This window comes from Onthophagus taurus, chromosome 7, assembly GCF_036711975.1.
Source record: "Onthophagus taurus isolate NC chromosome 7, IU_Otau_3.0, whole genome shotgun sequence".
NCBI classification, from domain to species: domain Eukaryota; kingdom Metazoa; phylum Arthropoda; class Insecta; order Coleoptera; family Scarabaeidae; genus Onthophagus; species Onthophagus taurus.
Window position 1 is genome coordinate 349843 of NC_091972.1, and position 13756 is coordinate 363598.

General features: G+C 35.0%; 1 protein-coding gene across 3 annotated transcripts in view; it reads left to right on the forward strand.

Annotated features, from left to right (window-relative positions):
• LOC111421204 (lachesin-like) overlaps positions 1-13756 on the forward strand; it is a 75118-nt gene that overhangs the window by 47007 nt on the left and 14355 nt on the right. For all 3 annotated transcript variants that reach the window (XM_071198128.1, XM_071198129.1, XM_071198130.1), the window contains 3 exons: positions 2608-2815; positions 11513-11686; positions 11870-11998. In XM_071198128.1, coding sequence (XP_071054229.1) covers positions 2608-2815; positions 11513-11686; positions 11870-11998 — 511 coding nt within the window. The remainder of the gene's footprint in view (positions 1-2607; positions 2816-11512; positions 11687-11869; positions 11999-13756) is intronic.

Genomic DNA, 13756 nt, shown 5'->3' on the forward strand with positions numbered 1-13756 from the left:
TACAGTATTTTCAGTTTTGGCCTCTAGCGGAAAAACAAAAGACGATAGCGCTTTGAGGTTTTCGGCATTAGCAGTTTCTCGAAAAACGAAATCATGACATGTAAGCTACTTTTTTTCTAACACTTATAGTTTCCGAGTTAGCCTATTCGGACATCGAATTTGAACCACCCTGTACTCTTTCACTTGCTCTATCTCTCTTCCCTGCCACCTCCATTTCTTCTTCATTCTTCTCCCCCCTTTGCAGAACTTCATTATCTTTGTTTTTTCGACGTTTACCTCCCCTTCGCCTTAAAATATCTTTCCAGGGACCTCGTCATTTCCTTCATCTCCACCGCCTCTCTAGCTACGACCACCAAACCTGTACTATTAAGCTATGTTGCATTTTATGTGGGACAGTACAAGTGTATGGTAGTTTCGTAACTATGGTTACTGCATTCATATATTGCGAATTATATGAAATTCTCGGTATGTATTAATATTTGTTTTTTATTTAAATCAATTGTCATTGCCAAATTTTTATAAAAAAACGGTCTGTACCTGTAGATACCATGTTCTATGACCACGCTTTATAATATTTTCCACTAAATAATAAGTAAGGTTGTGTATATTCTAAACGAAGTTGTCACTGATTGTCACTTTAAAGGCGAAGCCACTAATCTCTCGTCACTTGGCTAATATCTACGTTTTGAAATTAAAACTCGTGAGCAATATATTAAGATAACATAATTAAGTGCTATAATTAAAATTTGAATATTGTTTAAAAATCAGAATTACTGGAAGAATCTGAGTCTTCCGCTAGTTGGATGATGACAGGAGGTAAATCAGTTATTAATGAATTTCCCATTAATGTTGTCCAATCTTTTTTAATTAGTTCTTCACAGTGGCGAACACTATTTGCCCACATCTCCGGAGTGTAATGACCAAGAGCTTTTGGCCAAGTCTCCTTGACACGACAGATCTTTTTCTCCGAGCTGGACTGAACATGTTTATTGTAATAAGTTTTTAAGAACGCCCAACATAGTTCAATGGGATTATATTGGCAATTGTATGGAGGAAGACGAAGAACAGTATGGCCATGGTCTCTTATTAATTTGTCAATTTCAAAGGATCATTTTTTTTTGTGCAGAAACTTGGAGCTTTCTCGATTTGTTTTGAGTGATATGGAGCATTATCCATTACTACCGCACACTTCGCACCCAAATTATTGGAAGTAATTGATTTTTCACCCATTCCATAAATATAATTGACGTCATATTTTTATGATAATCTCTGTGCTCCGTGTTGTCACTGAGCAAGAGATCGCAATTTGGCAAAAACCCTGACGAAGTGCCTGCGTGCAAGATTGTAAATCTTTTTCCTTCGCCTTCTGCTCTTTGCGGAATACCGAATCTTTCATTTTCATTTACCCGTTGATAAACTTGGGTGCCATTTTCGTAAATCCAAGTTTCGTCAAGAAAAACAAAAGTATACTCTCCGGATTCTAGGTATTGCAAGTATGTCTTTAAAAATGTAATTCTTTTTGAAACTATATGTGGTTGTTCAGTTAACACTTTTCTATTGCTAATCTTTTTATATCTATATCCCATAGATTTTATAATTTTATGTAATTTTGATCTACCATTAGTAAAATCACATTCATTTCTTGCAAAATTAAGTAAATCATTAAGATTAAAATACTGTTTCTTTTCATGCAATTTTTGTATTTGTCTTCCTAACTCTTCTTTAATAAAATATAAATTATTATCCGTTTTGTAGTTCATTTTACAACGCCCTTGTGTTTTTGGTTTTTTTACAGTTTGATATTTTTTGTAGGTTTGAATAATTTTAAAAACCGTCGTGCTGTGAACCTAATACAATTATGTTGAATATAAATCTAATTTTAAAACTCAAGTGCAATACACATACATCAAAAATACGTGAAGCTTTATCACATATATATTTTAAATTCGTATTTGGTGTCTCCGTCTGTACTTCTTCACAATACCTAATTATAGAGTTTTTTTCGCGTTTAGACAGTTGACATCCCGTTCCACCCTTTCTTAACATTTTTATGGTAGATTTAGCAGCAAAAAAATTATATGAAAATTGTTTTTTAATCAATCTTAACAAATTTGATAGACAGTGGTGGCACACAATTAAAGTAAAAGTCACGACATGCGCTTTTACTTTCAATACCAACTTGACGACACTTTGACAATTGATTTAAATAAAAAACAGATTATACATTTAACATATTTTGAAATAAATTACCTAAAAATTAATTTTATAGTAGTACATAATTTTGTTAATTGTAGTTCCCTAATAGGTGCTAATCGAAGACGGTCGAGAGTAAATAAATAAATAAATAGATTACACCAATAAGTGTACAAATTTTAACTTTTTCAAAATTATTTTCGTTACATCATAAATTGAATTTCAACCCATAATAAATCCAACAAAGTGTTATTATAGATAATACAATTGATAACATTAAAGAAAATGGTTTAGCTAATTGAGAAATAGATTAGAAATCTTTAATGGGTTGAGAATTCTTTAGGTTAGCAAATCCCTTTGGAGGGGTAAAGTCCAATTAGAGCTTTCAAGAGGGTTCTCCCTGTGCAATTTCAGGTGGCGTGGGTCAGGGCGGAAGATCAAACGGTGCTGTCCGTCGAGACCAAGGTGGTTACACACAATTCGAGGATCAGCGTGACCCAGGATAATAACCGGACGTGGCAGTTACGTATTAAATCAATCAAGGAGTCTGACCGCGGCTGTTACATGTGTCAGATCAACACGAGCAATATTAGATCGCAACAAGGTTGCTTGGATGTACAAGGTAATTAAATATTAAATTAAATTGCTTTCCGATACTTTCATAGAATTGAACACTTCTGTTTCAGCGTGTTCTTTTATAATGTATTAACCAATTTTCGAACTCGATCGACTGTGTTTACCTCTAAATTCATATTTTCTTTCAACCATTACAATGCCGTATACTATAAAATGTAATTTAGGGTAAATATTCTCTGGATCCGAAATTGGTAATAATCCGCTGGTTGTTTTGTTCTACATTATTATAAAACGTCGATAGACACAATTCCGCGACAATTACACAAAGTAGTAATAGAGTATTTAATTTTCCGATTCAAATATCAACATTGTCGAAAAGCTTTACTGAAAATCGTCGGAAAATGCCATTTGGCGTGACAACAAATACCCGTTGAAATATTGAAATCCATTGTAATCTGTTTTTAAAAAACAGTTTTCATATTAAAATTTTTATTTTATCTCTGTTATTATAAAAGTTTATAATAAACCTTGATATTTGAAAATTATTATTATACACAACAAATAATTCAATTTTAAACAATACAAATACAACTAATTATGGATTGCATAATAATAATAATAGATTTAATAAATATTAATTAATATAAACAACCGTTTTGAACAATAAAAATTTAAACCTAACAAAATTCTTAATCGATTACAGAATAAAAATAAGCTAAGTTAAGTTGTCAAATAATCTAAAAGCTTTTTCGGGCGGTAACAATAAAAGTTAAAATGGCTCGAAAATGTGTTTTCAAGAATTTGTTCGGACAAAAATTCGGGTTTAGCCGTTTTTAGTGACGTGCGGCTAAACCCGAATGTTTCTAGTTTTAGGTATAGTGTTCTACATAGTAACAGTGCTAGTGTAAAACTAACACTATACCTAGTAACTACATAGTTCCTACATAGTGTTCTACATAGTAACAGTGCTAATAAGACTAATAACTAGAATCATTCGGGTTAAGCCGTCTTAAGAGACGTACGGCTAAACCCAAATGTTTCTGGTTCTAATGTTAGTTCTAGGGACAAGGAAAGTGTAAAACTAAAACTAACACTATACCTAGAACTAGAATCATTCGGGTTTAGCCGTCTTAAGAGACGTACGGCTAAACCCAACTGATGCTAGTTCTAGGTATAGTGTTAGTTCTACATGATAACAACGCTAGTGTAAAACTAGAACCAACACTAAACCTAGAACTAGAAACATTCGGGTTTAGCCGTGTTTAGAGATGTGCGGCTAAACCCGAATGTTTCTAGTTCTAGGTATAGTGTTCTACATAGTAACAGTGCTAGTGTAAAACTAACACTATACCTAGAACCGGAATCATTCGGGTTTAGCCGTCTTTAGAGACCTGCGGCTAAACCAGAATGTTTCTAGTTCTAGATATAGTGTTAGTTCTACATAGTAACAGTGCTAGTGTAAAACTAGAACTAACACCAGACCTGGAACGAGAATCATTCGGGTTTAGCCGTCTTTAGCGACGTGCGGCTAAACCCAACAGATGCTAGTTCTAGGTATAGTGTCAGTTCTACATGATAACAACGCTAGTGTAAAACTAGAACCAACACTAAACCTAGAACTAGAAACATTCGGGTTTAGCCGTGTTTAGAGATGTGCGGCTAAACCCGAATGTTTCTAGTTCTAGGTATAGTGTTCTACATAGTAACAGTGCTAGTGTAAAACTAACACTATACCTAGAACTAGAATCATTCGGGTTTAGCCGTCTTTAGAGACGTGCGGCTAAACCCGAATGTTTCTAGTTCTAGGTATAGTGTTAGTTCTACATAGTAACAGTGCTAGTGTAAAACTAGAACTAACACCAGACCTGGAACGAGAATCATTCGGGTTTAGCCGTCTTTAGCGACGTGCGGCTAAACCCAACAGATGCTAGTTCTAGGTATAGTGTTAGTTCTACATGATAACAACGCTAGTGTAAAACTAGAACTAACACTAAACCTAGAACTAGAAACATTCGGGTTTAGCCGTCTTTAGAGACGTGCGGCTAAACCCGAATGTTTCTAGTTCTAGGTATAGTGTTCTACATAGTAACAGTGCTAGTGTAAAACTAACACTATACCTAGAACTAGAATCATTCGGGTTTAGCCGTCTTTAGAGACGTGCGGCTAAACCCAACTGATGCTAGTTCTAGGTATAGTGTTAGCTCTACATGATAACAACGCTAGTGTAAAACTAGAACTAACACAAACCTAGAACTAGAAACATTTGGGTTGAGCCGTCTTTAGAGACGTGCGGCTAAACCCGAATGTTTCTAGTTCTAGGTATAGTGTTCTACATAATAACAGTGCTAGTGTAAAACTAACACTATACCTAGAACTAGAATCATTCGGGTTTGGCCGTCTTTAGAGACCTGCGGCTAAACCCGAATGTTTCTAGTTCTAGGTATAGTGTTAGTTCTTCATAGTAACAGTGCTAGTGTAAAACTAGAACTAACACTAGACCTAGAACTAGAATCATTCAGGTTTAGCCGTCTTTAGCGACGTGCGGCTAAACCCGACTGATGCTAGTTCTAGGTATAGTGTTAGTTCTACCTGATAACAACGCTAGTGTAAAACTAGAACCAACACTAAACCTAGAACTAGAAACATTCGGGTTTAGCCGTGTTTAGAGATGTGCGGCTAAACCCGAATGTTTCTAGTTCTAGGTATAGTGTTCTACATAGTAACAGTGCTAGTGTAAAACTAACACTATACCTAGAACCGGAATCATTCGGGTTTAGCCGTCTTTAGAGACCTGCGGCTAAACCAGAATGTTTCTAGTTCTAGATATAGTGTTAGTTCTACATAGTAACAGTGCTAGTGTAAAACTAGAACTAACACCAGACCTGGAACGAGAATCATTCGGGTTTAGCCGTCTTTAGCGACGTGCGGCTAAACCCAACAGATGCTAGTTCTAGGTATAGTGTCAGTTCTACATGATAACAACGCTAGTGTAAAACTAGAACCAACACTAAACCTAGAACTAGAAACATTCGGGTTTAGCCGTGTTTAGAGATGTGCGGCTAAACCCGAATGTTTCTAGTTCTAGGTATAGTGTTCTACATAGTAACAGTGCTAGTGTAAAACTAACACTATACCTAGAACTAGAATCATTCGGGTTTAGCCGTCTTTAGAGACGTGCGGCTAAACCCGAATGTTTCTAGTTCTAGGTATAGTGTTAGTTCTACATAGTAACAGTGCTAGTGTAAAACTAGAACTAACACCAGACCTGGAACGAGAATCATTCGGGTTTAGCCGTCTTTAGCGACGTGCGGCTAAACCCAACAGATGCTAGTTCTAGGTATAGTGTTAGTTCTACATGATAACAACGCTAGTGTAAAACTAGAACTAACACTAAACCTAGAACTAGAAACATTCGGGTTTAGCCGTCTTTAGAGACGTGCGGCTAAACCCGAATGTTTCTAGTTCTAGGTATAGTGTTCTACATAGTAACAGTGCTAGTGTAAAACTAACACTATACCTAGAACTAGAATCATTCGGGTTTAGCCGTCTTTAGAGACGTGCGGCTAAACCCAACTGATGCTAGTTCTAGGTATAGTGTTAGCTCTACATGATAACAACGCTAGTGTAAAACTAGAACTAACACAAACCTAGAACTAGAAACATTTGGGTTGAGCCGTCTTTAGAGACGTGCGGCTAAACCCGAATGTTTCTAGTTCTAGGTATAGTGTTCTACATAATAACAGTGCTAGTGTAAAACTAACACTATACCTAGAACTAGAATCATTCGGGTTTGGCCGTCTTTAGAGACCTGCGGCTAAACCCGAATGTTTCTAGTTCTAGGTATAGTGTTAGTTCTTCATAGTAACAGTGCTAGTGTAAAACTAGAACTAACACTAGACCTAGAACTAGAATCATTCAGGTTTAGCCGTCTTTAGCGACGTGCGGCTAAACCCGACTGATGCTAGTTCTAGGTATAGTGTTAGTTCTACCTGATAACAACGCTAGTGTAAAACTAGAACCAACACTAAACCTAGAACTAGAAACATTCGGGTTTAGCCGTGTTTAGAGATGTGCGGCTAAACCCGAATGTTTCTAGTTCTAGGTATAGTGTTCTACATAGTAACAGTGCTAGTGTAAAACTAACACTATACCTAGAACCAGAATCATTCGGGTTTAGCCCTCTTTAGAGACCTGCGGCTAAACCAGAATGTTTCTAGTTCTAGGTATAGTGTTAGTTCTACATAGTAACAGTGCTAGTGTAAAACTAGAACTAACACCAGACCTGGAACGAGAATCATTCGGGTTTAGCCGTCTTTAGCGACGTGCGGCTAAACCCAACAGATGCTAGTTCTAGGTATAGTGTTAGTTCTACATGATAACAACGCTAGTGTAAAACTAGAACTAACACTAGGTTGAGATGTGCGGGTTAAACCCGAATGTTTCTAGTTCTAGGTATAGTGTTAGTTCTACATAGTAACAGTGCTAGTGTAAAACTAGAACTAACACTAGACCTAGAATCATTCAGGTTTAGCCGTCTTTAGAAACCCAAATGATTCTAGTTCTAGGTATAGTGTTACTTCTACATGGTAAAGGTGGGTTCATGCAACGTGTTTTAGTCGTAGTTGTTGGCGTAGTCGTAAGAGTGGAAAGTTAAGGTTTTGTGTTATACTAGTACTGTTCATGCAACACCTTACGACTAAAATGGTTTTTGTCCTAGTCCCAAGAGTTGCCAGACTTTTAACTTGTTAAAGCTAAAACAATCGGTCGTAACGTGACGCATGCGCACTTTTCTCTTTTGTGTCCTTTATATAGCAGTGTTTTGTTTTAATTTAAAAATTGAGGTTAGGTCAGTTAGGTTTTGTATTTTATTGTATTAAGGTTGTTGTGCGTTATTGTTTCGACAATTATTTCAATAGAGTCAAATGCGGACCAAATTGACTCAAAATTAATAGTTATTTTTATTTATCTTTTGTTTTGAAATTAAACACAAAAACATTATTTATCAATATTTTATTAATATAAAAAAATTAAGGTCTAACGCGCGATACATGGTCTTATTTCCATGTTACACTTCCAATACCGTTAAAATATTCACACAACAAGATTCTGTTCTTCTGGAACCTTCTTGCCGCATTGTTGCTTCCAACCAGTCCTATATTATGCAGTGGAATTGGTCGCACTGACCATTTATAATTTCCCCTGACTCTAAATAGTATCACCATATCCTGGAGGACAGTACCATTCGCTTTGCCGTTCAATACGAAGGAGGTGATGTAAAACTACTGTGGCTTTTACAATATTTTCTACTATGTCTACCCTAGCTATGATTGGCCTCCGTAGAATTCGCCACCACTGGCAAAGTATACCAAAGGCATTTTCAACGGTCCTCCTTGCCCTGGATAAACGATAGTTGAAAATGTTTTCTTCTAGTCCTAAATGCTGTCCGGGATATGGTCTCATTATATTTTCTCTTAGAGGAAACGCAGCATCACCCACAACAAAATATAGAAGTATAATGTTGCTTCTAGGCAATTTCTTTGGAAAAAGGATATCTATGCCCGAAAGAAGATTCTTTAAAGATCATCATTTCTTCCACTAGCTCCAATATCTGCTATAATGAAATTATAATCCGCATCTACACATGCCATTAAAACAATGCTGAAGGTATGTTTATAATTGAAGAACTCACTTCACGATGTTTTTGGTAACATATTTAAAAAATTGCAAATCGTCTTCCTGTTTTTCCAAAATGTTTCTAATCAAAGTGGCATAATATTCCTCTAATTCTCTATTTTTATTGATTGGTCTTCTGCCAAAACGCTGTCGTCTTTTATTTCTTAATCTTTGTGCGATTAATAGAGCTGCATTCAAACACATTACACTATCAGCGACAACAATTTTCTTTTTTTCATAATAAACAAAACAGTTTCACTCCCGATTCCTTTTTTTTAATTTGGCATGAGTTGTGGCACGGCTGTTTTTGTGTCAAAATTTTCCTTTAATGTGCTGTGCTTAAATATTGCATGAACCAATCCCTCTCCTTATAACTACAGCTAAAGCAAACGCTTATGACTATGGCTATGACTAGAAGTAAAACACTTTGCATGAACCCACCTTAAATCTGAATGTTTCTAGTTCTAGGTCTAGTGTTAGTTCTACTTTTGTCAGTAAAAATTGACAACAATTTAGCACTTAATAACAATTAACACAAATTCAACTAATTATACAGGGTGTTCCGCAACGATTGTACAATATTGCATCAGCGTATTCTCTGATCGAAAACAGACAAGAAAAGTCTAATAAACATAGGTCCGAAAATGGACCAATTTCGAGATATTCAAAGTTTTAGTTTCATAAGCTGACCTATTGTAAACATCATTAATTCTAACGATTTAGATGCAGTAATTATATGATTACCATGGTTACGATGGTTAAGATAAAGTTTAATAAATAATAAGATAATATTAAGTTAATTAATACAGTTCATTAATAATTTAACAAAACAAGTAACAAAGATTGTCGAAGAAAATCGTTCAACCAGCATAAAAACAACGAATATTTAACAAATTGGAAAAGATTCATGTCATAATAAATGTTCAATATGCGCACCATTTACTTCTAAACACAAACGGATACGTTTTCTAAATGAACTTCTAATGCGTTCAAAGATACCAGGAATTTGTTTTACTGTGTCAAATGCGTTACTAATTTTATTCTTCAAATCCTGCACATTTTGAACGTCTTCAGAATAAACAATTTGTTTTAAATGTCCCCAAAACCAAAAATCTAACGGATTTAAATCTGGTGAACGAGGTGGCCCTCCTCGGCCAATCCACTTATTGCCAAATCTGTTATTTAAGTATGCTCGAGTAGCGCGTGCATAATGTGCTGGTGCTCCATCGTGCATGAAGTAGCAATCTTCTAGAATTTGTTGAGGTAATTCATCAAATGCCTCTGTAAGGTCATTTTGTAAAAAATGTATGTGGGCATCGGCTGTCAATCTGTTTGGAAGAAAAAATGGACCTAATAACTGATCACCTATAACTCCAGCCCATACATTAACACTGAATCGCCACTGATGATGAGTTTCTAGTATTGCATGGGGATTTTCATCGCTCCAAACGTGCGCATTATGAATATTAAAAATTCCGCTTTGAGTAAATGTTGCTTCATCCGTAAATACAATGTTTATGGGAAAATCGACGTTTACTACCTCTTCCTGTATGGCCTACCTACAAAAAATCTCTCTTTTTTCGCCATCATTTTCTGTTTGAGCTTGAACGGTGTTGTAATGATAAGGATAAAGCAACTGCTCCCTTAAAATGCTGTGAACGGTTGTTTTGTTAAAGTTTTCTTGTGCAGAAATTCTTCTAATGCTGGTTGAGACATTTTCATCGACTCTTCTCAAAACTGCTTCTTCTAATTCCACCGGCCTTGTGTAATGTCTCTCCGTGGAATGGCTGTTATGGGGTTACGCTTCTCGTTTCTTTTAATCTGAGAAATAGTCTGCTAAAGGTGTGACTATTAGGCAATCGTCTGTTCGGGAACCTTTGCGCGTAATGACGAGCTGCTAACGACGCATTTCCATCAGCTAGTCCGTAACAATACACCATATCCGCCATCTCTTCCTTGGAGTAATTAATAGGAGCCATACTTAATAGTTTTATTAAATTAAATAGTAAAATAATAATTTCGTGAAGTATTATTGGATTAGACAACTTATCGTAATCATAGTAACGACTTCATTATTATAAAAACAAATTTAAATTCATGATGTTAACAATATCAATTTATGATAACTAAATCTTTGAATATCTAGAAAATGGTCCATTTTCAGACCTATGTTTATTAGGCTTTTTTTGTTTATTTTTGATCATAGAATACGCTGATGCAGTTTTGTACAATCGTTGCGGGACACCTGTATATTGAATAATAATAATAGATTTAATAAATATTAATCAATATAAACAACCATTTTGAATTTAAATATAGTATTAATTGGAACGCATTTAATATGGTACAATAAAAATTTAAACCTAACAAAATTCTTGATCGATTACAGAATAAAAATAAGCTAAGTTAAGTTGTCAAATAATCTAAAAGCTTTTTCGAGCGGTAGCAATAAAAGTTAAAATGGCTCGAAAACAACCGTCTTTTCAAGCCAATAAAAAAGTCGAGAATCCGTTCGGACAAAAATCCAATTTAAAACTGATCGCCAGAGCAAATTCCGGCAAACCTCAGTTAATAAGGGATGTCCCGAGTTAACGACAGACTTGTCAATTAAATCTTTCTTAATTTGTTTTCGGCCCCGATTCAACATTAAGTTTCGACGGCCGACTCTGCAGCCTTCGGTAATGGAGAAACTTAGGCTCCCTGGTTACCAAATTCATTTAGTTCTGCTTAACTCACCCGACATCGTGATTTACTCTCTTGAGTTTCCGTTTCAATGTGCACACACTAATTCAAACTATTTGAAAAACAAAACTAATCGATGCTATAAAACTATTTGGTACGTATTGCTTTAATATATGTATTCATGATTAAATTAAATGTCAAATAAACGTTCTTCAGTTTTGAATAAACACGGACGTTTTAATTAATCAATATTTAGAATGTAGGTATTCGATTATCATTTTATTAAACGACAAATTATAAATGTTCGAGCTGCAATGAAATATTTTTACCCTTTGTTTAAATTATGTAAAATATTTTACTCTAAAATATGATTGAATTTTTTTTTAAGTACCACCGGATATCATAGACAATAACACGAGTGGAGATTTGTCTGTGACCGAAGGGGACAACGTGACATTATGGTGCAGGGCAACAGGACATCCGGCCCCGAGGGTGATATGGAGACGGGAGGACGGGCAGCCCATCAACATGAGAAGAGCTGGAAATCGCGAACTGGAAATAGGTAAGCGAGCCACGGTACTCTAATATCGCAGAGTGGGAACCGACCGAAGATATTCGTCGCCACGTTGTGAGGATTTACGGTCGGTTCGTTCGTTTCTAAACCATGAAATGAGGGCACATTTCGTAACTTCTCTCTCACACCCTCTCTTCTTTCCTTCTCCTCACCTTTTCTCTATGTGTTTAGTGGACACGTTCAACGGCAGCAATTTGTACTTCTTGAGATCGGATAGGAAGCAGATGGGAGCATATCTATGTATTGCAAGCAACGATGTTCCACCTGCTGTTAGTAAAAGGATTTCACTCAGCGTTAATTGTAAGTTAACAATTTTTTTTGTAAACATTTATCAGTATTTCAAATTTATTTTAAATCTTACCGGTTTTGACTCCAGATTTAGTCATTCGAATTTAGTCCACTTGGCTACAAAATGATGCTAAGTTGTAGGTTGATGTAATCATTGAGCTTCAGCCGCAAGCGACCTGGCTTAATTAGTCAATAGATTTTTTATCAATCTATAACAAGTAATAATATTTTAGATATCTTCAAGTACTTTCTACTGTCTTGTGATGCATCTTAATCAAGACACACCGTACTTTTAGTAAATTAGATTGTTTTTTTTTTTTGACTTTCCTAAAACAAAATTTTTTTAATGGAAGGTATCTCCTAAGTGCTTGTAATTCAATTCTGTACGATAAATTAACCGTAAAGCACCACCACCGACGCCGTCTACAAGAAAGAAAATTAGAGCGCATTAAAAGGGGCCCTAACAATAACTCTTCTGAAACTTCATGTACTACATCCGGGCAGATTTCTCATTCCCCGCGTCTCGTATAAGTACTGAAAGAAAAGCGATTTTTCTACGTCCAGAGAACTTCTCCGCCAAGGAATCTCGAAAAACTGCCGAGAACAGCCGAGCTAATTTAACTAATCTGGAAAGATTACCCTGAAAACTCGCTCAGAATGGGAAAACGAAATGTTCCTTTTACATTCTCTTTTCTTGAAAATGTTAGTAAGATTTTAAAACAATTTTTGTAATCGTACATGATGACATTCACGTTTGTTAAGATTTACTTAACCGAATCTATTTGATCCGATTATAGTTTTAAGTACCAGAAATGAGTTTAAGAACGTTCTTTTTTAACAAAAGAAATATTAAGAAATTTGGGAAAAATTCAAGAATCAATCAATGTGACCCAAAAAACACGTTAAAAATAAAAAAAAAGTGCGGAAAAGTGACTAACACCAGATTAACTTGAGTTATAAAACTTCTATTATGTGATAACTAACTTCAGGTTTAAAATGTCAACCTCAATTTTGATATATTTGTAATCTTCATTAAAAATCCTCCGAAATGAGTACCAACACGACATATTTATCTTCAATATTAATGAAGTTATGGTCAACTTCCGGTTGGGAATGTCAACGTCAATTTTGACATATTTGTAATCGCCGTGAAAGATCCTTTAAAATGAGTCCAAACATGATACGTTTAATTCCAATATTACTCGAGATATAAGCAACTCCCGGCGTGAAATGTCAATGTCATTTTGATATATTTTTAATTTTTATAAAATGTCTTAATATTTGTCACTAAAATAAAAATATAATAAAAAAAATTGAGGTTGGCATTAATATTTAAAAATTAAATTGCTATCTTCGGGTTTAATGTTTTTTATTCTAACTTTTTTGTTTTCTGAGATAAGTGCGTCATCTTTGGACTCATTTTAAAGGTTTTTTAATGAAGATGATAAATATGTCAAAATTGACATTGACGTTTCAAACCGGAAGTGATTGTATTTCCATTAATATTAAAGTTAAATATGTCGAGTTTGGACTCATTTTAAAGGATTTTTTATAACGTTGACAAATATGTCAAAATTAAAAGTTCAAACTTTTAGGTTTTTTGAGATAAATGCATCATGTTTGGACGCATTTTAAAATTTTTTTAATAAAAAATACATCATGATAGAACATATTTGTAATCTTCATTAAAAATCCTTTAAAATGAGTAGAAACACGACATATTTATCTTCAATATTAATGAAGTTATGGTCAACTTCCGGTTAAGAACGT